This window comes from Rhineura floridana, chromosome 18 (genome assembly GCF_030035675.1).
Source record: "Rhineura floridana isolate rRhiFlo1 chromosome 18, rRhiFlo1.hap2, whole genome shotgun sequence".
Lineage (NCBI taxonomy): Eukaryota > Metazoa > Chordata > Lepidosauria > Squamata > Rhineuridae > Rhineura > Rhineura floridana.
The window spans coordinates 2082442-2109691 of NC_084497.1; the positions used below are offsets into that span (position 1 = coordinate 2082442).

Sequence of the window (27250 nt, forward strand, 5' to 3'; positions counted from 1 at the left end):
ACGTCCGGCTTGCCACATGTCGGCCCCGCCCCGGGAGGCGGAGTCTACCTGCCTGGGAGCTCCGCCCCCTCCAACCGCTAAGCGGAGAGAGATCGGGGGCAGCCGGGGCGCGTCTCGGCTCGGCGGCGTCCTCCTCGAGCACGATGGCCTCCCTCCAGCACCGTTTCCACTCCTTCCTGGAGCAGCCGGGCCTGCTGGGCGACCTCCTGAGCCGCCTGGAAGCCCAGACCGGCGTCAAGCGGTATTACCTGGCGACAGGTGAGCTCTCTTGCTGGCTCGGGCAGGCTTGGAGGTTTCCCACCTGGCGGCAAAAGGAGCCTTGCTTCACTTAACAGGCTCGGAAACGGCTCTCCATCCCTGAATGGGTTCGGGGACTCTGTCTATGCTCAGAGGCACTTCTGCTTGCTCTTGGAACGGGCATTGGGTGCTGTGCCCCATGATCTGTTTGGAGCACAGGGAGGTGTTATACTGAGTGAGACCATGGAGGTCAGTAATGTCTACACTGACTGGCAGCAGCCCTTGGGGATTTCAGACAGGATTCTCTCCTAGCCATACCTGGAGGTGCCAGGGATATTGGTGCCCTTGAAAATAGGTCCTGGGGCTAACCCCTGGGCAGTCTTTGCTTTAAAAAAAAAAAAAGCTTAGCAGAAGGCAGGCCTGTTTAATTTCTGGATTAAACTGGACGGTGTAGCTTAATATTGTCTATGCTGATCGGCAGCAGCCCCCCAGGGCTTCCAGAGAGAAGTCTCTCCTAGCCCTGTCTGGAGAAGCTGGAAATTGAACTTGGGACCTTCCACATGCAAAGCAGGTGCTCAGTTGCTGAGCTAGATGGCCCTTGCTAACATGATATAGCAGCGGGGCAAAAGAAACGTATTTATTAATTTATTTGTTAATTAACTACACTCCCTGGGACTTGGGAGAGGGGAACCTCTTCCTGTGCCAGGCTTAAGGAAATTGCAAGGCATCCTTCTGAAACTGACCCACTCGATTCAGCAGTATTCTCTTCTGCACGTGACTGAGTTAAACAACAGGTTCTTTGCCTTGGGGCGGGCAGGATCCAAAACCGGAATATCAGGTTTACCGCAGAGAAGAGTCCTGTTGCAATGGCAGCTGGTGTGTGTGGTGGTCTTGTGGGTCCTGTAACTTTACAAGATCTACAACGGTCAAGAAGGGGGAGGAAGTGAAGGGGGGGGAGAAATTTGATTCAGGTTGCATTTAAAAAGCAAAGCTACCAAATCTGCACTTTCCAAAGCGGCAGGAGAACTTAAGCACAGCCCTCCTTCGAAATGCATGTGCGTCTGAATTCTGCAACCAAACAATGTTTGCGAAAATGCATATATGGGGTCCTACTGGGAGGAAGGGCGGGATATAAATCTAATAAATAAATATTTGGGGAGGGGTGTGCATTGAGAATGAATATATTTGTGAAAATAACAGACAAAACTCAAAGGCCCATAGCTCAGTGGCAGAACAGCTGCTTTGCGTGTAGAAGGTTTCCAGGTTCAGTCTCCAGGTAGGGCTGGGCAAGGCTTCCTTCTTGAAACCCTGCAGAGTGGCTGCCAGTCAGTGTAGGCAATACTGAGCTAGATGGGGACCTGTGGTCAGCGTAAAGCAGAAAAGTGGAATATAAAAATGTTGCATTTCGGGAAGGGCCACAACTCACTCATAGAGCATCTGCTTTGCATGCAGAAGGCCCTAAATTCAATCCCTAATAGCATCTTGAGGTAGGGCTGGAAGAGAATCCGTGCCTGAAATCCTGCAGAGTGGCTGCCAATCAGGGTAGGCAGTCTTGAAGTCGCCTTCATTTTTATTTTTGAATGCTGGATTTCCAGGCAACATAACGTCCGTTGCTTATCTGGCTTGCTCACAAAGGCAGGCGTGGACTTTGCCTTTAGGGTGTTCAATTATTCCCTCGAGTGACATGTCTCCGAGTTAATGTTCCCGAACTTTCCTCCGTTGGGTTCCAATAACTTTTTCTCCCCCTCCTGTTCTGTTCTGGGCAGCAGATCCTCTTCGCTCTCCTGCTTCTGCTCCTTAATGCTAGCAAACTTCCCAAGGCCAAGATCTGGGTCTCCAATATGAAGATCTGCTTATTAACAAATTAAAAGATGTATCTTAAGAAAAGTGAGAATTAAACTGATTGCCCCTCTCTTGATTTGCACTTTCAGCAACGGAAAAACAGCCATCCAAAATTCACGCTTGTCCGCGTTTTGAGATGCGGCTCTCCAACCAAATAATGTGTGCAAAAACTATGTATATTAGGGGAACGTGTGCCTAGCAGTGCATGTATTGGTGAAAACAACATATTAAATACATGATGCTTGCAAAGATGTGCATGTCAGCCAAAATGGCAAACGAAACTGTGTATATCGAGAGAGATTTGCACTGTTTACAAATTGATGCAGGAACGTGGGGAGCTGAGCATAAGAATGGGACTACGAGAAACTGAAACGGTTAAATGTATCTGTCCCTAAGTGCCAAGTTCAGGGGTTTCAGAATAGGAATGGAGGAAGCCGCCTTATACTGAGTCAGGCCTTGGTGTTGCGCACAATGACCGGCAGCAGCTGTTGAGGGTTTCAGGCAGAGGCTCTCTCTAGGCTATTGATGGCTGCTTGCCCTGATGGCTGTGCTCCGTCGGAGGCAGTATCCTTCCAAATCCCACTTGCTGGAAACCGCAGGAGGGGAGATATTCTGTTGTGATCAGGGCTTGCTTGTGGGCTTCCCAGGAGAGGCACCTGGGTGGCCACTGTGAGAACAGGAGGCTGCAGTCGCTGGGCCATTGGCCTCATCCCGCAGACTCTTTTATGTTCGTGTGACTTTGTGAGCTGCCGTGGTTCTGCCATCCACGAATCGAGCAGGAGCAATAGAGGTCTGCCTTGTGGCAAACACGCCTCCTGGTCCTGCTGGACCTTTACCTGCTCATTTAAAAATCCCCCTTACTGAAGCACCTTCAGCCTTTCATAGAATCCTAGAACAGTAGAGTTGGAAGGGGCCTATAAGGCCATCCAGTCCAACCCCCGCTCAATGCAGGAATCCAAATCAAAGCATTCCCGACAGATGGCTGTCCAGCTGCCTCCTGAAGACCTCCTTTTGTTGGAGACGGTTCCCCTTCACCCACTGATCTGCTTTTCTCCCCCTCAGGTGCGGTGGCTTTTCTGAGTCTCTACCTGATGTTCGGATACGGCGCCTCCCTGCTTTGCAATCTCATTGGCTTTCTCTATCCCGCTTACGTCTCGTAAGTACCCATTTCGAGAACCGCTTGTTCTTTCCCCCTGGGCTTATTTGTGTTGGTTGGTGCAGGACTGACCTTCCCAAGATGGAGGCCTGGGTTGGGGAAACTTTTTGGCTCCGGGGGGCCAGGGCCAGATCAACTTTGACCGGTGGTCATGGCAGCCCACCTGGTGGTCACATGATGTCATGATTACATCACATGGTGGCTTCCTAGAGATGGATTAGCCGAAGTGTAGAGTCCTGATCGCGAGAAGAATTAACTGAGCTCTAGTTTGTGTTGCCCAGGACCCCATCTGGAGCCCTGTTTCCAGAGGAAGGCGGCCAGGATGGGGAAGGGTCTGCAAACCAAGCCCGGAAAGGAACAGTTTAAAGACTTTAAACTGGAGAAGGTTTAGGAGGAGACGTGAAAGCTGCCTTCAGGTGTCCGTGGGGCCATCACCAGAAGATGGAGCAGTCTCGTGCTCTGTCGCTCCTGAGGGCAGGATGAGTACCGGATGGGTGGAAATTGCCGGGAGGCAAAACACCTGGAGACACTTCCTAATGGTAGGGGCTGTTGCCCAACTGAACTGGCCGCCGTGAGAGGTCTCTAAGCAAATGGTGGGTGGCCAACAGTCAGGGGTGTTTGAGTCGGAAGATTCCCACGTCGCAGATCCTGCGCTGGGCAGGTGGTTGGATTTGATGACCTCTAAGGTCTCTTCCACTTCTAAAATTCTATGGTTTGCCCTGATGCCTTGGTGTGCTTGGCTCTCAGGCATGCAGGACTGCAAGCATTAGGTCTGCCCCAGCTAGAGAAGGGTACAGTCGATCACTGTGCTCTGCAGGTGAGGGCCTCCTGTAGATACCATCTTATCAGGAGGTCCGTTCTGCACAACTTTGGAAAAGGCCTTTATTGTGGTGGCACCGGCCCTTTGGAATTCCCTCCCCTTAAATATTAGACAGGCACCATCTCTCTTATCTTTTTGGTGCCTATTGAAGACCTTCCTCTTTCAACAAGGCTTAGAAGTTGAAACTTTATCCCGGTGTGCATCTGTGTTGGAATGGCTTTTTAAGATTTTTTAAAGATTTTTTGGGGGGGTTAAGATGTTAAAGATCTTTTTAGCGTTTGGTCATTTGTCACCTTGGGTTCCCCTTGGAAGGAAGGGCGGGATATAAATTTAATAATAAATAAATAAAATAAATACAGTATCGCTGTTGTGAGTGAGGGGGTCTTCCAGGTAGAGGGGTGTGTGGCTGAGATCATCCATTGTCCACAAACTTCCTTATGGACCACAACAGACATTTTGTGGCTTCCTGCAAAATTTCAGTAAGTGCTGAATGCGTGTCCCAATGTCTTCAGCATCAAAGCCATCGAGAGCCCCTCCAAGGATGATGACACAACGTGGCTGACCTACTGGGTGGTCTACGGGCTCTTCAGCATTGCGGAGTTTTTCTCGGACACCTTCCTGTACTGGTTTCCCTTTTACTACGCCGGCAAGGTAACTTTAGAGATTTGGGCAGTTCCCAGGGTTCTTTGGGGGGGGGGGGACGCCATGACTCTTTAAAATGGTATAATGGTGCTTTAAATGTACAGTGCGGATGAGGCCTGTTGGCGGCCGTTGCTATGTCCTGCGACAGTGAGTTCCACTAGTTTATTGTGCATCCTGCGGAATATGTAATTCTTTCCAACCTTATCTAGGCATCCAATTGCTTTGGGGTGGGGAGAGCAGGGGGAGTTTGCATGCCCTGGCCCTTCTGTCATGTCGCTGTTGCCAGCCTCATCTCCCTCCACACCTTGGATAACTTCACTCCCTACATTTAGTCTGGAGGGTGTGGGTCAAGTCAGTTTGTGTCGGAATTCGTCCAGATCAAGTTCCCGAAGCATCCCGAGTCGCTCCTTCTTGGCGAGTGCCACTAGGATTCCAGCCACTAAACAACAGGAGGACATTTGTGGAAGTGCCAAAAAATGTTTCCAGGGTGTAGACTGAGGATGCAAGCCGCCTCCCCAAATAGCCAAATGAAGACTGAGCATGCTCAGTGGCCACAAACACTGGCTGGGGGATGGAATAGAGTACTCCAGTGGCTGGCTGGCACTTTGAAGGGCACTGCTGTTAGGGGGGTGAGGCTCGGCTGCAGCATCTCATTGCAGGCCCCCCTCATTGATACTAATCCCGCTCCTCGACCTCAATCCTTTTTGCAAACACTCGCTCCCGCCCTTGCAGTGTCTCTTCCTGGTGTGGTGCATGGCTCCCGTCTCGTGGAATGGATCCCAGGTCCTTTACCGCAGCCTCATCCGGCCCTGGTTCCTGAAGCACCACCAGACCGTGGACAGCGTCCTCAGTGACCTCAGCGGCCGAGCCGTCCACGCTGCCTCTGCGGTGTCCAGGGAAGGTAGGTGCCGGTTTTGTGGTTTTCCCATGTTGAGCAGCCGATGGACTCAAATCTATTAGGTGCAATGTCACAAAAATCTACTGTATTGGTTTGCAGTATTTTAATATGGATGTCTCTGTGTTAAATTATTGCTAGATTTTTAATACTATTACCAACCTGCTGGATCAGGCCAGTGGTCCATCTAGTCTCGCATCCTGTCCTCACAGTGGCCAGCCACAGGCCCATTATGGGAAGCCCGCAAGCAAGACCCGAGTGCAAGAGCAGTTTTCAGCAACCAGCATTCAGAAACATGCTGCCTCTGACCATGGAGACAGAGTGTAGCTCTCAGGACCCATAGCCATAGATCACTGTATCCTCCATGAATTTGCCTAAGCCTCTTTTACAGCCATCTAAGTTGGTGGCCATCACTGCCTCTATTTGCTTTGATGTCTTGCGTTTCCATTCTGGAAGCTGCCCTGAAAGGGTCTTGCCTCTTTAAAAAGACAGCCTGAAGGCCTTTTAAATAGGCAAAACAGTGTCAGGGCTAGCCCAGTTGAGCTGTGGCAGCTGGGCCCGGCAACCTTGGCAAGGGATCCTGCAGCGTGCCTGGCCCTCTCCCAGAGCCCAATTTGTGCTGCCTGCAGCCTACAGAGCGCTTAGCAGACAGCTGGGCAACGTTCTTTGGGACTTGCAAGAAGAGCTCCACTGGAGCAGACCAAAGGCCCGCCTAACCAGTTCCTGCCTTTGCAGCATTGGCCAGTGGGACACCTTTGGGACGCCCGCGAGTGGGGCATGAGCGCAATGTCCCCCTCCCAATCGCATTCTGTCTCTGAGTCTGGAGAAGCAGCACAAATGCCTGGCAGACGCTGACGGCCTCACCCTCCGTGAATCTGCCCAATCAGCTTTTAGAGCCGTCCAAGTTGGTGGGCGCCATTGCACCTTGCGAGCCTGTCACTCAGCCCAGTTTTGCCATTCAACTGATCTTATACACCCATTCATGCCCCACCTGCCTGGGGGTTGATGGGAGTTGTAATCCCAAACGGCCATGCTGGCTGGGGGCAGATGGGAGGGGGGCTTGCAGTCTGGAATATCTGGAGGGCGCCAGGTATGCAAAAGCTGGTTAATACGGACCCTGGAAGGTGACACTATTTCGCCATCCACTGCAATCTGCTGTGCGTGTCTCGACTTCTGCTGTTTTGGTGCTCAAGGGGTCCAAGCTCTTGCAGTCCTTTTCTTTACAATCTTCTTACTATTTCTTCTGCATGTTTCCCTGTCTCTCTTTCCATTTCCTCTCTCTCCTTCTTAGTGCTCCAATCTCTGGCTGACAGCTGACCTCGATCTGCGCTCGGAGGCAGCTTTCCACCCCCAGTAGCTTCAGTCACCAGTATGTAAGCACCCCCCCACACACACACACAACCTCCTTATTCCCCTGTAGGACATAGTTTAGTTTAGCACAGGGGTGGGGGAGCCTTTGGCCCCCCAGACGTCTCTGAACTACATCTCCCATCCTCCCTGGCCCGTGCACCCTGCTGGCAGTTGTAGCCAAAGGCACCCCACCGCAGCTGGTTTAGCAAGACAGGTGTGAGCTGAGACCGGGAACCACCAGCGTTACCCGTTCCTGGAAGATCTGCGTATCCCCTGCGAGGCAGAACCAGCTGCCGACTGTCTCCCGACCCAGCTTAATGCTTCTCCACCTTTAGCTAAAGCGGATTAGGCTGCTGGCAGTTCCTCGTGGCTATTTTTAAGGCTCCGTGCAACAACAGAAAATCTCCAGCCTGTTCGCTTGTCTTGATTGGCAGGGAGAGCTCTTGTCCTGGACTTTTTTAGCTAGTTGCTGATACGGACGGGAGAGGAATTTGATTTGCGTTTTAACACAAATCTAACCAATGCAGTCTTCCCAAATCTCTGCTCCAAACTCTCGGTTTAACCAAGCCTATTTTGTTATAAAAACTGTTGATTTTATCTCATAGGCCCCGTCTGCACTATACATTTAAAACAGTATCATGCCACTTTAAACAGTCATGGCTTCCCTCCAAATAATCTTGGGAACTGTAGTTTGTGAAGGGTGTGGAGAGTTGTTAGGAGACCCCTATTCCTCTCTGCAGAGCTACAATTCCCAGAATGGTTCAACGCTCCATCCCTCTTCCCAGGGACTTGCCAGATGAGGACTGGAGAGGCCCAGGTTCAAATCCCCGCTGGGGCATGAAGCTTGCTGGATGACCTTGGGCCAATCACAATCTCTCTCAGCCTAACCTACCTTGCAGGGTTGCTGTGAGGATAAAATGGAAGGTGTGTGTGCTTGGGGCAGGGGAGATGGCTGTGTGTGCTTTTGAGCTCCTTGGAAGGAAACATAGTATGTGAATTAATTTATTTATATGCTATCAAGCAACAGATGCAAAGTTTTAAATTATTTCAGTAAATTATAGGAGCCCAGAACACTTCTGTGCATCGATTACAGCGTTTGCGAGTTATCACAGTTGAGGAGCAACCTTAGCTCAGTGGTAAGCGCCCCTGCCTTGCATGCAGAAGGTCCCAGGTTCAACCCCAACGGCATCTCCAGGTAGGGCTGGGAGAGGCTCCCTGCCTGAAACCGCTGCAGAGCTGCTGCCAGTCAGAGTAGTCGATACTGAGCTAGATGGGCCAGTGAGTCTGACAGCATAAGGCACCACCCGGTGTTCCTGGAACCCGCAGATCACCCTTCCCTTCCTTTCCTTCCAGCATCTAATGAAGCTATGAAGCGAGCCCTCCAGACCGCGGACTGAGCTACGGACGTTTTAAAACTCCCAGGTGAAATAAAGGATGCCCAGTACTGATATTCTGGAACTTCCCATCGCAAGCTGGAGCCTCTGGAAGTGCCTGCTGTTTCTTTTCCCTGCACATCTCTGATAAGAGCTCTCCCCCCCTCTGCTGGCTTCCATCCCGCCCTTAATGCGGGAAATCTGTGCAATGCCCGTAAACTCCATTGCCGGCCTGCCAAACTCCCCCAAATGGCCTCGTGTTGCTCTTGAACTCTAGCAGAGAAGGCGTTGTGACTTTAAAGGCCTCCTGCACGTTGCAAGAGAGTGTGCAGCAGTTCTGCCGGGGGGGGGTGCACCAGGTTTTAACTCCCCCCCCCCCCCTGGAGTATCTAACCAGGTTTCCTGTTTGGCTCTACAAACAGAAATTCGTCACACAGAGCGAGGAGATTGCTCCAGACCTGAACTGGCTCCCCTTGCAATTGCAGTTCCAGAGCTGGGGCCAAATATTAGCTGCTTTCAACAATACCAGTTATGCATCTCTGGTACAACTTGTAAGGGGTAAAGCAAAACAAATATACAGGCTTCTCTTCTCCCTCCCCCCCATCTCAGGGTCACACACAGCAGGAACCAACTTGTGTGTTTCCTCCCCAGTCTTCCTGGGGTGATAGAATCTCTGTGGACGGAGCGAGCCGTTTGCTTGAGCACCACACTCTGCGCCGGCCTCTCCCAACCTCTTTGGGTCCCGTTGCTGGACGACAGTTCCCCTCATTCCTGACTGTTGGCCATGCTGGCTGTAGTGCCTGGTGGGAACTGTCGTCCAGCAACATCTGGGGACCTGGACGTTGGGAAAGGCTGCTCTGTGCATCAACGGCAAGCCAGTCCAGCAGTGTGGGCCATGGAAGAAACGGGGTCCACTTCCGACCTCTGTCTAGTTCCTCCATATTCCAACTTTGCATTCCCTGCAAATTCTCGGGAATGATCTTTTTCTAAGACAGGCATGGGCAGGCTCTGGCTTTCCAAATGCTGTTGGACCCCCAGCTCCTATCAACCCCCAGCTGGGATGCCTGGTGGCCTGGGACCCTAGCAGATTTTGTCCCAACACAGCTGGAAGGTACCAGGGTTCACCATCCCTGATCTAAGGCTATCATTGAAATTATTGATGGGTTGATGGATTTTTTTTTAAAAAAAATCTGGATGGTTGTGGAAACATGAATGCTAATCCGCTTGGGCCTGAGATCGCCCTCTTCTCCCCCCAAATCAAGACCTTTGCCAAAACGTTTAGCTGTGATTAGCTCAGTCTCCTCCCAGCTGACTGGCTCCAGTTGTTGCTGGCCTCCAGGTAGGGTGGTTTGGCCAGCAGTCATGGGAGATGGGGGCTGTAGACCAGCAATCCCAGGCGGTTGCCAGGTTGGGGAGAAATTGGATGCATCCACCAATATTGCCATCTCCCCATAGGAAGCAAAAAGTTAAGGAGAACTTGTCCCCCTCCTCTCTCTCTCACGCACACCTGTATTATGTGGGCCATAGAACCACCTCCTTACTTGGTGCAATGAACTACAATTCCCATGACCCCCCCCCCCCGCCAGCACAGCCAAGGATCATGGGAGTGGCGATCCACAACACCTGGATATCACTGTTTTGGCTGTCGCTGGGATAGAGAGAGACCCAATTAGACCTCTGACAACTTAATTCACGCAGGAAGGTTGGGGGGGGCTTTAACAAAGCTTTGCTGATCCAGCGTGGGCCTTGGAAAAGAGGCAGAGGCTGGGAAGCGGCTTAACAGATGGGCTGGGACCTTTTCTGCTTTTGATGAAGGCATGGGTGCTTACCTGGGAATCGTTCTCCCGTGTCTGAAGATGTGGAAAGGGTAGCTAAAATGCTGCGCCCGTGCTTTGCTCAGGGAGGAAACCCTTGGAAGTACCTTTGTAGGACTTGTCTCGACAAAGGGCCAGCATGGAGAATCTAGAGTTTTGCCAAATTTACAGCTCCTGGCCTTCTAGTTGGGGCAGATGTGGGGAATGTGTAGCAATCCGGATTTGATTTCCCCCCCCCAACACATCATCCTAACGCTTCACTTGTACGTCTCCAGATTTGCTCACACAGGCGAGGCTTGCCGGCCCTGATCTTGCACTGCATTAAAAAGGAGTATCAGAATTGGCCACATCTCCTTCCCCTCTCAAAGTACAGCTTGGGAATGTGCCAAGGGTTAGAAATTAAGGCCAATTTTGACCTGCCAGTATTGATGTTGAGCTGCTTGTCGAGAGTTTAATGGGTTCTTGAGGCCACCCTAAGCAGATGCGCTTCCTTTAATATGGCAGCAGGGAGGTGGGGGCATTCAGTGATGGAACATGCTCCTTGGCTAACTCCAGAAACTCCCAAGTTCCGACTTTGGTTTCCTGCTTTGAACGTCTCTCCTGGGGGGCCCCTTCCTCTTTTAGATCCTCAAAGAAAGCGTGCCACTCTGAAACACTGCAAAATACTTTGGCCGCGTTTCAGAGCCGTGAGCTTGAGAGCTCCTGGAGACCTTCTGAATGTTGTCCTTTAAGGGTGATGAAGATTGGGTGGTTTGGCAATCCCGTTTGTGGCTGGCTGCTAATTTAAAAAGAATGTTTGCTGAGGCACTGTCCTGGTTTATTTTATTTTATTTTGCTCTGTTCATCGGGTTTTGGATGATAAAAATAAAAATATAAAAGTCTCGTTATTAAAAATATTGAGTGAATGTTGTGATGCGACAAAGGGTTCAGAGATATAGGGCGATGCCAGGGGTGGGTATGGCATTGAATGAAATTTCTCCATCATCCCGATTCGTGACAGAGTTAAACACTGTCTCTAGTTATTTTGAGTTGGAGCTAAAACTTCCCACCTTTAGTTTTGCTTGTGGCTGCCTTCATCTTCCTCTACAGGAGTGTGTTAACCTGTTCATCAAGAAGCAGCCTCTTGTTTTGAGCCTTGTATTAAATAAAGACACCGCCTTGACGGTTGCAGCATCAATAGCTATCGGCACCCCAGGCTTTGTAGGCATGGAAGGATCTGTCCGTTTCAGACCTCACAGATTTTCATTTTTCAAATCTTACATCCACTTCCTCACATTTCTGCAGCAATTTGCAAAATTTAGTGTTTTTAAAAAAATCCTCATGAAAATTATTTTGCGTTTTAGTGTGAATTCTCCTAGTAAACACTTTTTTGCAGGCAGCTTTGACTAATGCATGCATTTTTGCAAGCAATTTTTCCTCATGTAATCAGCTTTTTTGTATATTACTTTCATTTCCCCCCGAATGTGTGGATTTTTTTTGGGAACCAGTGGTTGGCTGGAGAACTGCACCCCAAAATTCAGATTAAGTGCGAATTTCAAAGAAGGGCTTTGTTTCACTTCTCATATTGTTTCGTAAAGTGCGGATTTAATAGATTCAGCTGGGCTAAACTTAATTTCTTCGCCATTCCTCTGCCCTTGGATTTGGACATTGTCTTGAAAATAAAAACACTGCCCTTGGTGGGTTGCCGTGTAGGCAGTGATGGGGGGAAGGGCCCCTCTGCGCCCCACCTGTAAATTTACCCCCGAGTGATGGGAGCACCGATTCCCTGTAATGAACCTGACAGGTCTCCCTGTACAGGCTCGCGTCTGTTGTGAGATGACAATACCGGCCCCAGGGGTTGGGAGAGACGGCCGTCCCCAAGACCCCTTTTGTTGTGGGGCAGCCATGCATGCGATATGGAATTGGGTCTGACACCCATCCGGTGGAGCGGGAGACAAGGCGCCATCTGGGCCAGAGAAAGGAGAGAGGTGAAGAAAGCCCTGCAAAAGCTTAGTTCGCACCAAAGCAAAAGCCTAGAGCCGAAAGGGCGCTGTGCCTGGGCTACCAGCACCCAATTTCTGGCGGTGCTTCCTAGCCCTGGCTGCTGGGAACCTCCCAAAAAATGGTGGGCTGGGTGGGATGCAGACCATATTCATTGCAATACATTCATTTTTGTGCACACTTCCGCTCCCCCCCCAATGCATTTTTTTGTAGACAGCATTTGGAGAACTGCTTTGCAAAATTCAGGTGGGTGTGAATTTTGAAGGACAGCTGGGCCTCTGTTGTCATGTCGTTTCAGCAAGTGCGAATTCGACAGATTTGGCCTTGAGTGGGAACTGAATTGAATTTCTCCTCTCAGACAGTTCGCTCTCTTTGCTACTTACTGAGTAAGGAATGACAGCGCATCATGCACCAATTGGGAATTTTTTTTTAAGCACAAAAATAAGTGCCTCGGGAAATGAGGGAGGGGTGTCATCAAGATGCCTACCTTTTGTTCCTCAAGCCCCTCTCCCAAGCCACCTCTTCCTCCATTATTATTTAACAATATCGTTTTTGTTATTTTTTTACAATATACCCCAATATAACAATATCTACTGCCTCTTTTTGTGTTTTTCATGAGAACTGGGGCTGTTTTCTAAGCACAACTTGCAGAATAAAAGGGGGGGGGCTGAGAAAAACGAGACTTTCAAAAAAGATATTTTCTCCCTTTCATTCTGTCGGTTCAGCTCTGGAGTGTGAAAATTGTACCAAAGGGGGCGATTCATAGATCAGAGAAAACCTCTGCCCACAAAAAAGCAGAGCAAATGAAACGTGTGTATGCACATACACAAACTGTGAAAAGGAAAATGGGCGTGTAAACAAGAAAGTGGCGCACCCACTTTGGAATGTGATCTGCTTTGGACAGCCTATCCGCTTTTGGGTAGAAACAAACCCTCCCAAGCCCAGGGACTGTCTGTTGGCCTGGATGGATTTACAACTGATGGGTGCCAGTCTTGGAACCAGCTGGATGGTTATTTAATATATGTATATTTGTTGTTCTCAAGAAATCTGCTCTCCTTGAGGACCAGTGACTTGGCTCGACGTCTGAGGCTTGCCGATAGTGGCTGGTCCCATTTTGCAATCACCATCGCAGCCTTTGGTAACCTAACATCTGTTTTCTGATTTCAAAATGGAAGACGTCTTTTCCGGGGATGCAGAAATGACAGAACCCATCAAGTCCAAACCAGAGCTGGAGCATCCCCAGAAGATGCCTTTTCAGCCCCTGGTAGAAGAGAGAATTGGGAGAGCCTGTGCGGAGGTTTCAGTCGTTCCCATAACCATGTAACCAACACCCATGCAAGGACAGATTTGCTGTGCAGAATTCTCTCCTCCAAACCCCAATGCCCCCACCATCTTTCAGAATGAAAGAGACCATCCCTTCAAAGTGGGGAGATGGAGTCCTTGAATGTTTGAGTTAATGGTGCTAAATGTTCTCGTTCAGGACCAGGTCTGACCACGGACTGCAAAACAACACCATCAGCCAACCTAGCAGGACCCTCATTTGAAACAGTCTCTAATGTGTGATGCAGCAAATTATAGTCCTTTGAAGCTGAGAGCCTCCTTGAAAAGACCCACCATGCCAATACCGTGAATCCGTCCCACCCGGTCGGTGTTTCCATACAGCAGGGTCGGCCAACCCCGCCGTCAAATTGTCTGCCATGTTTTGTCGATGGTCTGAATGTGCTCCTTGGCCTTCATCCGCAGCGATGCAATGCTGGAGCTCCGCTGGTCGACATCCTCCAGTGGGTACTTCTCTACAAAAGTTGTGGGGCACTGGTATGCTGTGGGGGGCATCGGCTGCATGCCCTGGGGTATGGCAGGGGGGCTGTTGAGGAAGGAATGCCCAGCGTAGGCTGGCTGTAGGCTTTGGGTGTGGCCCATGAATCCTGGGATGCTGTGCATGGTGGTGGCGCTGGAGATAGGAGAGGTCAGCCACGGGTCCAAGGGGAGGGGGTTGCTGATTGGCCCGACATTGGCCGACATATGCGGCCTGTTGAAGGACAGCATAGGGGTATCGTGAAGCTTCATCGAGTTGGCTTCCATCTTCTCTTGACGGCGCCACTTTGCTCTCCGGTTCTGGAACCAGACCTGCAAAGAGTGAAGATGCGTCCAGGCAAGCTGCCCATTTTAAGCCTTACTGACCCACCCGAGAGACACAAGCTTGCTAGCCGCTCATTGGAAAGGTCGGTACCCTTGGAACCCCTGGAATGTCTCGCCAATAACAAAAGCCACATCCACACAGTACATTTAAAGCGGTATGATACCACTTTAAATAATCACGGCTTCCCCTCCAAGAATCCTAGGAACTATGGTTTGCGAGTTGTTAGAAGACTCCTATACCCCACATAGAGCTGCAGTTCTCAGAGCAGCTTAACAGTCAATCCCTGTTCCCAGGGAACTCTGGGACTTGTTATCACATCGATAACCGGGAGGGGAGGAAAGCCAAGGAACTGACTTCTGTGGCAGGTGAGGAACCAAGGGCTTCTTTGAATATTGCAATGCAGTTCTTCAACTGTGTAATGTGTGCAAAAATGCATATGCTGAGGTCAAGTGTGCACATAAGTGCACATACTTGCAAAATATCACAAAAGAGGTGCGGAGAGTGGTAACATGAGAACGGGGCCTTCTCAGTGGCAGCCCCCGTTTGTGGAATACTCTCCCCAGGGAGGTATGCCTGGTGCCGTCGTTATCCTTCTTTAGGCACCAGGCAAGGTGCCACTGCCTTATATACTGTTGTTTTAGAATATATATATTCAAATATTTTACTTTTAATTTTTTTTAACTGTAAGTTACCGTTAATGCATATACTGTATTTGTGTAGTAAAGAGATTAACAAATGTAATAAATAAAATAAAAAATGCATTATAGTAGCGGAAATGACCTTGCAAAAATGTGCCCATTAGGAGAAAGTCCTGCTATAGTGCTGATGAATTTTCACGAGGACTTTTTAAAAACAACAACAAATAGCTAACTGATGTGGAAATGAGAACTGGACTTTAGCTGGAAAAGTGAGAAAAGCAAGAGAAACTGAAATGGACAGCTCTATCATCCTCCAGCATCTGCTGCCTGAAGCTACAGCGTTGCTCTGCCTAATGGTAGGGCCGGCCCTGCAGGGGAAACCATTCAACCATGAAATCCTCCACCGTCAGTCTGTACCGTCCAACCCAGGAACTACTCGGCTGCAGGATCCTGCTAAGTGACTCTGTCCTTAATCCCGGAGGACCCCAAGAGCTCCTCCCAGACCTCACTCACCTGAACTCGGACCTCTGGCAAGTTGACTTTCATGGCTAGCTCCTCGCGGCTGTAGACGTCTGGGTAGTGAGACTTCTCGAAGGCTCTCTCCAGCTCATGCAGCTGGTAGGTGGTGAAGGTGGTGCGGTTGCGACGGTGCTTCTTCTTGGGCTGCTCTTCATCCAGATTCTCTGGGGTGGTGCCCTCACTGTCTACGCTCTTCCTCCGCTTGCTCAGCTCTCCCTCGCACTTACTGAGGAACATCTTGGAGGTCTGTCTGTGGATTGTAGAAATGGTCAGAAGTCAGAGAGCTGCCTTGAGCCAGGGGCTTGGGCTTGGACTCAGTAGCCTGATAGGCCCCTTCCAACTCTACTATTCTATATTTGTTGAGCTCCTGCTAGTTCTGAGTGCCAGAACTTTTTGTGAAGGAGATCTACCGGGCTTTGTATTTAACAAATTGCCAACTCGCCATAGGTGACCAGGAATGCCATGTAGGCGAGTGAGCAGGCTGGAAGAGGAGGGACAGATCGCTCTGTCTCCCCTCCGCTAATATGAAGTAAGGCGCAGAGGACAGCCAGCATGGAAATGCAGTGGGGTTATTGAGGGGGAATGGGGTGGTCCTGCCAGTCCCTTTGGTAGATCTAAGAGGCTGGTAGCCTGAATTTCTATGCTGGCTGTTGAGGGGGAGGTGTAGTAAGGGCAGAAACAATGGCTATCAGACTCTTAGCAAGCTAATAACATTTATTCATTTATCTATTTATTTTGCAGGTTAGTAACCAGGCAGATGAGTGCATGACTACAGATGAAGGGGAGAGAGAGAGAGAGAGAGAGAGAGAGAGAGAGAGAGAGCACTATTAAATTCTGTAAACTTTGCTTGGTTTGGGATTGTCTCCAGCTAGTGATGGGGGAGAACTTCAATTCAGTCCACATTTAAAGGCGAGCCCACCTGATTTGCTCTTTCCAAAACAAGATTCCTAACTGTTAGAGCCATACGACAATGGAACCAATGACCTAGAGAGGTAGTGGGCTCTCCAACACTGGAGGCCTTCAAGAGGCAGCTGGACAACCATCTGTCGAGAATGCTTTGATTTGGATTCCTGCATTGAGCAGGGGGTTGGACTAGATGGCCTTATAGGCCCCTTCCAACTCTACTATACTATTCTTCTTCTAAGATGCTAACCAAAACACTGCGAAATTTGCACTTCTCCAAACTCAGTTCTCTGCCTTTCCACATCAGATCGCTTTTTTTAAAAAAAGTCCTCCTGAAAATTTATCAGCAACTTAGAGCGAATTTCTCCTAATAGACACATTTTTTCTATGCGATTTTGCCCAATACACACATTTTTGCCAAGCAATTGCCTCTAATGTAATGCATTTACTGTATGCTATTTTCTCTAACATATAGCACAAACTTTACCATAGTATGTGCATTTTTATACAAGTTACTTGGCCAGAGAAGTGTGTTGCAAAATTTGGAGACATGCAAATTTTGAAAGATGGCTGTGTTCCAGTCCTATTGTTTTGGAAAGTGCAAATTAAAGAGGCTCACTTTTAAATCTAATTTCTGCCTTTGACCCAGATCAAGTCACTGCCCTCTAGTGCCTGAAGGCAGGAGGAACAGTGTGTGTGTGTGTACATATGTGCCACTTTTCCTCATCACAATGCTATGAAGCCTGGCCCCGTTAAGCGTCTTCCAGCCTTGCATCACGCTCCTGTTAAGCTTTATAGCCAGAGACTCTTGAAATCTGTCTGTGGCACTTGACAGGGGATTAGCCAACGCCTGGTTTATCTGCAAGGGATCTAGCAGGAACATTTAAATAAATTTTCAACAGACACCAGCAGTACATAATCCTTGGGGGATTTGTGCAACGGGGAATGTGATCCGTTTGCTTGCGGAGACAGTGATTCCCTGGGAGAAGGGCAGGGAGGGGTGTCATCAGAAGGACCCAGGGGTGGCGGGTGCCCATTGGGACTGGTGGGGCGTTGGGCGGTGAGCCCTGCAGGAGGCGGCGTCAGAGCCAATGAGAGGCAGAGCCGACACGTTCTAGTTTTGTCTCCATCCTCTTCTTCCTCACTGAGTTCTACAAGGGCACCAGGCCCTGTCGCCCCCTAGACTGGTTGTATGTACAAAGGGGGGAGGCTACGATTGGTGGGGCAGGGCCCCATGTGCCCTACTAGACCAGTCTCCAGTGGAGGGACGAGCGACAAAGTGTGTTGGGCTGCCGTGAAGGTGTTTATCCCATTGTCTCCATTAGACTTTAAAAACATGTTGAAACAAAATGTGTGTCTCTTAGGAGAAATTTGCAGTTAAATGCTGATGAATTTTCACGAGGACTTTTGTTTTGTTGAAAAAATCACAAACCGAACTGACGATTGAAAAGATGAGAAATGGAGAATGACTCAAAGTGAAAGATTTGCCTCTCCTGACACAAACCCTTGCACCGCAATAAGAAAATTTAAGGCATTTCCCTCCGCCCCCAATATACACACACATACAGAGAAGGCTTCTTGCACACTGTTGCATTTTCCTCTCTGTCAAACACATCTGTGGTCTACCGTATTTGTGCCCCCCCCCCGGGAAAAAAAATGAGTCAACTTAAATTCTCTCTCTGACAATTCCTTTCCTTTCCCAAATAGCTGCTTGACCTTCTTCTTCAGAGTAAACCCATCTAAACCCACTAAAGAAGCTAGGGATAATTTCAAGACTTGCCGAATGATGAGGCTGCTTTATTACGCAAACTCTTAACAGAAGACCTTATCTAAATTTATGCAGTTTAAAAAAAAAAACATAGGCCGATTCTTTATCTGATTTTTTTTTTACAGTCAATCTAATTCTCCCCCCTCTTTTCATTTTCTTTCTTTCTTCTTGAAACAATCAGCCTCACCATCTCAGCGGCAATTTTCTTTATGTCTTTAAGTTCTTAAGCTCAAGGACTGGAAGGGAAGACATCGCAGAGGTGCACAATCTCTTGGGGATTTAGTTGCTATCCAAATGTTGATCTATTTCTTAGATAACATTTTCGTTTTCCAAAGATGTTATGGGGACCAGGAGGCAAAGGATCCAGCATTCAGAGTGGGGAATGTGCATGTCCCCATGTGTGAGCACATGCACACAATCTTTAATATTTGAGAGAAAAGTAATAACGTTTCTAGCTGCGGGGTCCAATAAGCTGGCCTTATTTTTGTGTGTGGAGGGAGGGGGATTCCACTTTCTGTAAGGCAGAAATCGAGGCATAAAAGGGTGGGCATTATAGTCTGCTTCCAGTTGAACAGATTCAACTGCATTTTGAGAATGATGACCTTAATATGAATCATCACTTGCATCTATCTTGGGATTCTGTGATTTGGGGGAGGAGGTTAACGGGGACCCTCTGCAATGCGCCTCCGTCCTTTTGATCCTGCCTCTCTTTTCAATTGATTTTATAAATTTGCTCTTTTTTAATTTTTTAATTTTTAAAAAAATCACCATTTTCTCAGGGGTGATGATCAGGGTATTAACCCTCCAGCACTCTCTATATTACAAACAGATTGTCTGACACCATTGGTGGGAGAGGAAATCTCTAAAGAGCAACGTCAACAAACAACGGCTAAAGAAAAAAAAATCAAAACAAGACAAGGCAAAATAATTTGTTTTAAAGAAACCTCCTTTACCTGCTCAGGGGCCCTACTTGGCTCAGAAGTATTTAACTTTGCAGGCCCCCTTCGGGAAGACAAACATGCGTCTTAACTTCTCCTTTGGCAGCCAAAATTCTCCGCCAGTCGCCTTAATTGTCACGGTGCCCACCTCGCCTTACAGCCCCAAGGGAAATTCTTTATTTAGTCTTGCAGATGTCAACTGGACCCTTGCAGATTGGCAATGAGTCCAACGGATTAAGACAAGGTTATTAATTGGAGGCCTTCCCCTTTAAGAATGATTGACGGCTACTTTCTGGCTAAGTAATTGCTCTAAGCGTCCCTCCAGTTCACCCAGCGGAAAGAACTGGGCTGGACTGGGGGGTGGGAGGGGCAGGGGGATGCGGGGGCACGGTTTGAGGTTAGGGAAGAGAGCAGAGGCACACTGTCATGATGGGCCAGGCAGCCCCCTCCTCAAGTTGATTGTCTTCCACACAAAAGCATCCCGCTGGAATCCCCTCATTACTGGAATCCCCTCATTACAGGCGAGAGAAAGAATGATTAGACAGGGAGAGAAAAGAAGGGGGCACCGCTGAGTTGGAGAGAGGGCCCCCCGGGGGCAGAAACAATGGCCTTTGGCCATTGCAATGTGCTATGCTAGGTGCTGTATGATTTTTAACTGCGTTTTTGCAGACTACCTCAACGGCGCTCGCAGACCACAGGTTGGCAACCCCTGGCCTATCCTGACTGGTAGTGGTCCCCCAGGGTTTCACAGACGGGGCCTTTCCCAGTCCTGACCTGGAGATGCCATTGGGGGATTGAAGCTGGGACCTTCTGCATGCAAGGTAGATGTTCTGTCCCCAAGCCGCAGCCTTTCTCCGTAGTCAAATGCTGCAGGGCAGCCTAAAGAAAAATGGTGGTGTATGCTATACAATTGTGTGGCACGCTATAAGGAAGCCTCGGAACCTCTCAAGAGACTCTTGTCTGGAAATAACTACTTGATAAATCCAACTGTGTAGACCAGGTGCAGGGGAACTTTTGGCCCGCCAGATGTTGCTGAACTATAACTCCCATCAGCCCCAGCAGGCATGACGCAAATGGCCAGGGATGGCAGGAGATGTAGTTCTGCAACGTCAGGAGGGCCAACGCATTCCCCATGCCTGGTACAGACCAAGGGATTTGGGCTCCCTGTCAGGCCCCAAAAGGAAGCACATTTAAGGATCAAAACGTACAGGCCGCTTACCTACACAGTTTATATTTATTTACTTATTATTTTATTTATATCCCGCCCTTCCTCCCAGCAGGAGCCCAGTTGAACAATATTCACACTTGAGTAATATTCTTACGATATTAGCAATTTAGAAAGCCAACGGATTTAGACATTGCAGAGCAGGGCTGGGGAACCATTTTCAGCCTGGAGGGGCCGCCACCTTCTCTCCTGGGCCACCTTCTGGGGGCCACAAGCCAGTGGTGGGCAGGGCCAGGGGCAAAAGTGGGCGGAGCAAGTAATGCCAGAAGGCTGGTTTCTACGCAACACTCACACACCCCTCCCCATCCGAGCGAGCAAGAGGCAGGAGCAGAGTAAAAGGACAAAGTAAACGCTGCAGTCAGGCAAAAACACTCGAGGTGGGAAGCAGAACCCGAGGTTCCCAACTCTTGTTCTAGAGTGGGTAGTACAGGATCTGACCCATGAATACTTAACATGATTGCTATTTGTTTTAAGTTTTAAAGTAGCTTGTTTTGCGTAAACAGTGAACATTGGAGATAAAACTAACTAGGGATGGAGAGAGCTGTCAATTTCGGTTTTCCCTCTTTCTCATTTTTCCAGTCTTAGATTCAGTTCTCCACATTTCTGCAGCAATTAAAAAAAAAATCCTCACGAAAATCCTTCAGCATTTTAGTGCAAATTTCTCCTAGTAAACGCATTTTGTAGGCAGTTTTGACTAATGCACAATTTTTTGCCAGCGGTTTCTCCAGATATAATGCATTCTTGTATGTTATTTCAACTTCACTTCATATTTGTTTTTATGCACACTTTCCCCCAACATATTCTTTTTTTTGGTAAACATTCTTTGGCTGGGGAATTGTATCACAAAATTTGGATAAGTGCAAATTTCAAAGGATGGCTGTGCTTTGGTTCTCCTCCTGTTTCAGGAAGTGCGAATTTGATAAATGCAGCTCCAAGTGCAAACTGAATTTAATTTCTCCCCCACCCCTCAAATACACATTTATATATTTTTGAAGGAAAGAACAACCTGCAGTTATGTTTTCTTGCTTTTTTCAGTTTTTCTTTGGCAAGGGCACTAAAGTTTTACCTTCCCAGTATTGCAACAGTTTTTGCATAGTGAGATGATGCCCTTCTTTTTATCTGCATGGACAAATTGCTTTTTAAAAAAAAAAAAAAAAAAAAGAGAAACAAGGACCAAAATTAATCAATTTAGGTTTCCCAAAACCTCTCTCATGATGCAAGTTGAAAACAAATACACAAAATGCCCAGGTTCAGATTTTAAAAGTGAATTTGTGCAGATATTTATATTCCAACACACGGTATAGAACCTTCTCCTCCCATCCTGTGTCCTACCTGAGACTCTTCAGCTTTTTCTCTGAAGGCTAGCTAGAGAATACGATTCCTTTGAGTTTGTACAGAGTTCCCTCAAAGAAGTTCAGTGCTGGGATCCTTTCAGCCAGAAGGCCATTTCGTCTCGATTTTGCCACCCTTGAACTTCTGCCATCTGTCCAGAGTAGAGTCTTTTAAATTCATTTAATTAATTAAATGACATTTCAATTCAATTAACTTTTTAGGTGTAATAAGCTGCCCATCCGCAAAGCCAGGAAAGAACAAGAATGGGCGATTATTATTCACTAGCAACAACAGAGGTGCAAAATATTTTGTGTGTGCGTTTTTAAAAAAAATTAAAAGGACTTTTAAAAAATATATAAAGAGTTTTATCTCATTTCAAAAGCAAGCCTTTAACATTGCTACACGTATCTCAGGGGTAGAGCATCTGCCTTGCATGCAGAAGGCGGCCCCAGGATGAATCCCTGAGACCTCCTGTCTGAAGCCATGGAGAGCTGCTGCCAGTCAGTGTAGGCAATACTGAGCTAGAAGGACAAAGAGTCTGACTCAGTATAAAGCAGCTAAAACGATGAAACTGAGGTTATCGTACTTTGGACACATCATGAGAAGACATGATTCACTAGAGAAGACAATAATGCTGGGAAAAACAGAAGGGAGTAGAAAAAGAGGACGACCAAACCAGAGATGGATCGATTCCATAAAGGAAGCCACAGGCCTGAACTTACAAGATCTGAACAGGGTGGTTCACAACAGATGCTCTTGGAGGTCGCTGATTCATAGGGTTGCCGTAAGTCGTAACAGACTTGAAGGCACATACACACCCGTGCACACACCTTTACTAAGATGTTCTCTTTTTTGCATGCTTTCCCCTAAATATTTGGTTGGGGAATGTGTTGTTCCCTAGCAGGGCTGACTTCACGCACTTCCCCTTGACCCAGAAACTAACTGTCTACACAGGGAACTGCATCACAATATTTGGACAGGGGCAAATTTCAGAGGATGGCTGTGTTCCAGTGCTCATATTGTTTCAGAAAGTGTGGATTTGATAGATTCTGTTTTTGGAATTAGGCAACAGTGAAACTGACAAGGATTTCCACCAAGGAAGAAAGTAAGAGAGGCTGTGTGTAAAGTTAATGCAGAATGGGGTGTGTGTTTTGGGGGGGGGTGCCAGCCAACTCATGATAAATTTGCTCTGGCTGCATAGTAATAGTGCCTCGCATTTCAGTAGGGATGGGCAAGAAATTCGATTCAGTTACATTTCAGGCTGAATCTATCAAATCCAACTTTCCCAAACCTGAAACTCACAGCCATCCTCAAATGTTGCAATGCAGCTGGCCAACCAATGTTTACAAAAATGCACAGGGGAAAGCATGCATAAAAATGAATATATGAGTGAAAATGACATACAAAGATGCACTATGTGACAGTTAAATCCTTACTGACTTTAAGTTTGGAAAAATGAGAAATGGAGAGAACCACAATTGGCAGATCTTTCCATCTCAGGCATCGATTGCCAGGCTGGTGCCCTCAGGATTAGGGATGGGTGACCCAGTTCTCATTTAAAGCTGAATCTTTCAAATTTGCACTTTCCAAAACCATATGAGAAGTGCAACACAGTCATCCTTCAACAACTGCATCAATTCGCCCACCCCTAGCCAGGAAGAGGAACAACAGAACAGGGAAGCTCTGGGAATTTGAAGCGGGAGGCCTACTGGGGCGTAAACACTGGTAGGTGCCCAACCACGCCAAGCAGTTGACATCACAGCAAAAGTAACTGTCTTGGCATGACGGATCCAGCAGCTCAGTTTCCAGCCTCTGCTAGCCTTGAGGGTGTGAGGATTTAATTTTCCCACACCCTGCCTGGGCACGCCTCCTGCTGCACAGAGGAGGAGGAAGAAGCCAGACGATTATTGGACAAATGATAATTGCCTTTCCGAGGCGCAGATAGCAAATTGATTAGGCCGGGGCCTGTAATCGCTTCATCACTTTAAAATATTAATGCTACACTTCTTTGCTTGTTTCCCAATTAGTCTAATTGAAGGCAAATTGGCTAAAGAGGTGCAAGGTGGGGTATCAAGGGGGTTTACTTCACCCAAATGACCGTTTTACACTTGGCTAAGCCTCTTAGACACCAGAGCTGATCACGCTTAAGAGACACTGTGTCAGCTTATCAAGAAAAAGGAGGATTTTTGGGGGAGGGAGACTAAGCCCAGGAGCTGAACTGTTTGGGGGGGGGGAAGAGAGGTGGTCATGTGACCAGCTCTTAGAAGGGCTGATCACTTTTTTGGTTCCTGAAGAGGACCTTGTTGGACAGGGCAAGGGCTGGACTCCGTTAGGGAGGTAGAAGGGCCCCTAAAAGTTTCACGGAAAGGTTATTGGGCAGAGAGGCGAACAGCAGCCCCGGTACAGGAAGGTGGGGAAACCTATCTACAAGGGTGCAGAGGAAGTTCAAGCCTCCCCACTTCCTAAGCTTGTACCATTTCACTGGCCACCTTGCAAAAAATGCAACAGTGTGGAATGTTTCAGTTCAGGGTGCCATCTATCCAGCCGTGCCCTTTTCCACAGGACTCCATTCCACCCTCCCAGTTGTACTGACCCACCCCAGCAGTCAGGCAGCATTCCGTGCCAACTGAGCATGCTCCGCCCTGATTGGGCAGTTCTGGGAGTTTTTCATGCCTTAATATTTTTCCCCCTGAACTTTGCCACCTCCCAGAACTTTCTCTGAATTTACTCGGAGATCCCGGGCATTATGGAGGATGTGAAATAGCATCCAGGCTGCCAAAATAGTTGCTGCTTCTGATGTCATTGCTGCGGCTGCAAAACTAAAAACTGTGCGTGTGGGGGGGGGGGAAGCTGTGCGCTTGCTCTGCCAATGGTGAACCTCCCCTCCTGCTAGAAACTGTTCAGAGAATTTTTCCTCTGGTTTAAACCCAGCTGTTAAGCAACGGCCCTCAGCTCGTGCATCGCAGCCTCGAGTCTTTCCTATTAACTAACCTGGATTCCCACTTCAGAATATTCCTCTTCTTGCGGCCGGCGAGAGTGACTTGGGGTTACAGAGGTGCCAGAATCCAGCTCGGAGAGAGACACAAGCAGATTAGTCTGAGACTCAATCAAGGGTCAAAAATCTGGACGGCAGACAAGATGGGGGATTGGAAAGCTGGTGTTTCTGACAGAGAGAGACACACACGTCCTCTGGGGCTCTTTTACTGCTAACCTTTGTTTGGCTGAGACCACGGCATTGCCAACAAAGGCCTTTGCCTGCTTTCCTACCATATATATATATATAACTTTAGCAGCACAAAACCAGAGACGCGGCCATAGGTCTGTGGTAGAGCACCTGGTTTGCGCACAGAAGATCCCAGATTCAGTCTCCCAATATAGGTCTGAAATCCTGGAGAGCTGCTCCCAGTCAGAGTAGTCAATCCTGGGCTAGGTCAGGCACAGCCAAAGGCAGCACAGAATTCAGCTCTTTAATTCACAGCCATGAGGACTGACTGGAATCTTTTTTTTAAAGGAAAAGGCCACAGCTCCGTGCTTTGAGCATCTGGTTTGCATGTGGAAGGTCCCAGGTTCAATCCCCCAATGGCATCTCCAGGTAGGGATGGGAAAAATTCCCTGCCCGAAATCCTGGAGAGCCGCTGCCAGCCATTACTGAGCTAGCTGGGCCAATGGCCTGGCTCAGCATATAGCAAGCTGCCTTAAAGGTCACATTGACAGCATGCTTTTAAAGCTCTTGCACCACTTCAACAGTCGTGGACTTGCAGACTCACTGACATTAATGGCCATGACTAACACAGGCCCATTAACTTCAGTGGGTCTACTCTGAATAAAACTTAGTTGAATACGAAACAATGTCTCCCCCCCCCCAAGAATCCTGGGAACAGGAGTTTGTTCAGGCTGCTGGGCGTTCTTAGAAGACTGCCCCTCAGAGCTACAATTCCCTGGCATATCCAGGCAGGTGAAGAAAGACCCTTGTCTGAAACTTTGGCTCCAGTGCAAGGAACTTTAGTGCTCAGGGGGAAGAGCACCTGCCTTGCATGCAGAAGGCCCCCAGTTCAATCCCCCACAGCATCTCCAGAGTGAGACCCTTGGTCCATCTAGGTCAGTCTTGTCTACTCGGAGTGGCAGCAGTGGCTCTCCGGGCTTTCAGGCAGGGAGTCTCTCTCAGCCCTACCTGGAGATGCAGCCGGGGATTGGACCTGGGACCTTCCGCATGCAAGGCAGGGGCTCTGCCAGTGAGCGACTGCTCTGTGCCAACATCTGTTTTAAGAAGCTGGGCCCTGTGCACATTCTCCAAAGTAGAGGGAGCCAGCACTGCAGGCTCTTCGCCACATTTATGGGTGGCTCTCCAAGGCTCGAGTCATCTGAAGTGCTGGCCATCATCTATCTTCCCACCTCAGACTGGAACCCTACAAAGCCAATACCTATTTATTCCTTCGCCTAGTATTGGGAACTTAAGAGCAGGCCAAAGAGAGCCCCTCTGGTCCAGCGTCCTGTTCTCACAGTGGCCACCCAGAGGCCCCGCTAGGGAGCAAGCAAGCAGGACTTGGAGCAACGGCAACTCTCCCCGCAACAGGCATTCAGAAGCGTATTTCCTCTGGCGGTAGAGGTGGAACATAGCCATCCGGGGTTCATAGCCACTGGTGGTCTTGTCCTCCATGAATACGTCTAATCCCCGTCCAAGTTGGTGGCCATCACTGCTCTGGCAGGAGCAAGTTCCACAATTCAACTCTGCGCTGTGAGAAGCTCGACTTCCTTTCGTCTGGTCCTGAAGCCTCCCAATGCTCAGCTTCACTGGATGTCCCTGAATTCTGGCGTTGGGAGACAAACTTTTCTCTTTTTCCACGCTGCGCCTAATTTTATACACGTAGAACATTGTTCTTCATTGTCTGTCTTCATATGCAGTTTAAGGGAAGAGCAACACATTGCAAGAAAACACAGTAACAATGACGCTGCAATTGATTCTCGTCCTCACTCACTTGCAACCTGTCCTCCAACATGCTCCATCTCTTTCCAAGACACTCCAGCAAACAACCAGTAACGTGGAATTAGGGGCAGGCCTGGTGCCAGCACCTGGTAACCTTGGGCAGTTGCTGAGGGCCCTGCAGGGGCCATCCCCTCAGTAATTTCCCATTCTCCCCCAGAGCTCCAAAGTTATGAGCACCCAGATGGGCCTAGGGAAGCTGCCATTTTAAACCCTGTGATGCCTTCAATATGGCGCCACTCTGGAGCATTGTGGGAAATCAAAACGGCCACCCACCTGCCAAGCTCACCAGAGAGGACCCACTAGTGCAGCAGGGGGACCACAGGAGTGAACACATTGCCCAGGGCACCCCTCAAACCTGGAGCTGGTCCCGAGCAACTGGAGTGCGGAAGATACACAGCGCATGGATGACATCAGGACTACGCTGCAGTGCACGTTGTAGAACACCTGCCATTGTTCAGGAGCAGATAATGCAGTTCTGCCCCAAGTCACACCGGGGATTCCAGAGGAGCAAACACTGAATCCTAGACCAAAGTAAGCCTGCGTTTCCCTTGATCTCTGTTTCACAAGATGTGTTTTCAAAGCTCAGGGTGGGGAGAAAGAAGTGAGCCAAGAGGTTTGGCTGTTCGAAAAAGGACACCAGTTTTTAAACACATCTAAGTGTTGCTGTGACCTTGTCCTTTTCAGATCAGAGACT

The 27250-nt window shown here is 48.7% G+C and overlaps 2 protein-coding genes across 4 annotated transcripts; one reads left to right on the forward strand and one right to left on the reverse strand.

Moving 5' to 3' along the window:
- The first annotated feature begins 10 nt into the window (after positions 1-10).
- Positions 11-11416, forward strand: REEP6 (receptor accessory protein 6). The gene is made up of 5 exons (XM_061601943.1): positions 11-258; positions 3142-3235; positions 4568-4706; positions 5430-5598; positions 8296-11416. Exons 1-5 carry the CDS (start codon positions 144-146, stop codon positions 8337-8339), a joined length of 561 nt encoding a protein of 186 aa, XP_061457927.1. The 5' UTR covers positions 11-143; the 3' UTR covers positions 8340-11416.
- Positions 10948-27201, reverse strand: LOC133372849 (retinal homeobox protein Rx1-like). Of its 3 annotated transcripts, XM_061601940.1 has the most exons (5): positions 24564-27201; positions 21573-21723; positions 21307-21375; positions 15401-15656; positions 10948-14236 (listed from the first exon to the last, which is right to left on the reverse strand). In XM_061601940.1, the coding sequence occupies exons 3-5, from the start codon at positions 21363-21365 to the stop codon at positions 13793-13795; spliced, it is 759 nt and encodes a 252-aa protein (XP_061457924.1). In that variant the 5' UTR covers positions 21366-21375; positions 21573-21723; positions 24564-27201; the 3' UTR covers positions 10948-13792. The 3 variants fall into 3 exon arrangements, with proteins under 3 accessions (XP_061457924.1, XP_061457925.1, XP_061457926.1); XM_061601941.1 differs by lacking the exon at positions 21307-21375; XM_061601942.1 differs by lacking the exons at positions 21573-21723; positions 24564-27201 and having other exon boundaries at positions 21247-21340.
- Positions 27202-27250: the final 49 nt, after the last annotated feature.

Coding starts and splice junctions, on each gene's coding strand:
- REEP6 (XM_061601943.1), top strand. CDS start 144: ATGGCCTCCCTCCAGCACCGTTTCCACTCCTTCCTGGAGCAGCCGGGC. Junction 259..3,141: donor GCGGTATTACCTGGCGACAG/GTGAGCTCTCTT, acceptor TCTCCCCCTCAG/GTGCGGTGGCTTTTCTGAGT. Junction 5,599..8,295: donor CTCTGCGGTGTCCAGGGAAG/GTAGGTGCCGGT, acceptor CTTTCCTTCCAG/CATCTAATGAAGCTATGAAG.
- LOC133372849 (XM_061601940.1), bottom strand. CDS start 21,365: ATGCAGATAAAAAGAAGGGCATCATCTCACTATGCAAAAACTGTTGCA. Junction 15,657..21,306: donor ACTGTTGCAATACTGGGAAG/GTAAAACTTTAG, acceptor TACAATCCACAG/ACAGACCTCCAAGATGTTCC. Junction 14,237..15,400: donor TGCCAGAGGTCCGAGTTCAG/GTGAGTGAGGTC, acceptor CACTCTTTGCAG/GTCTGGTTCCAGAACCGGAG.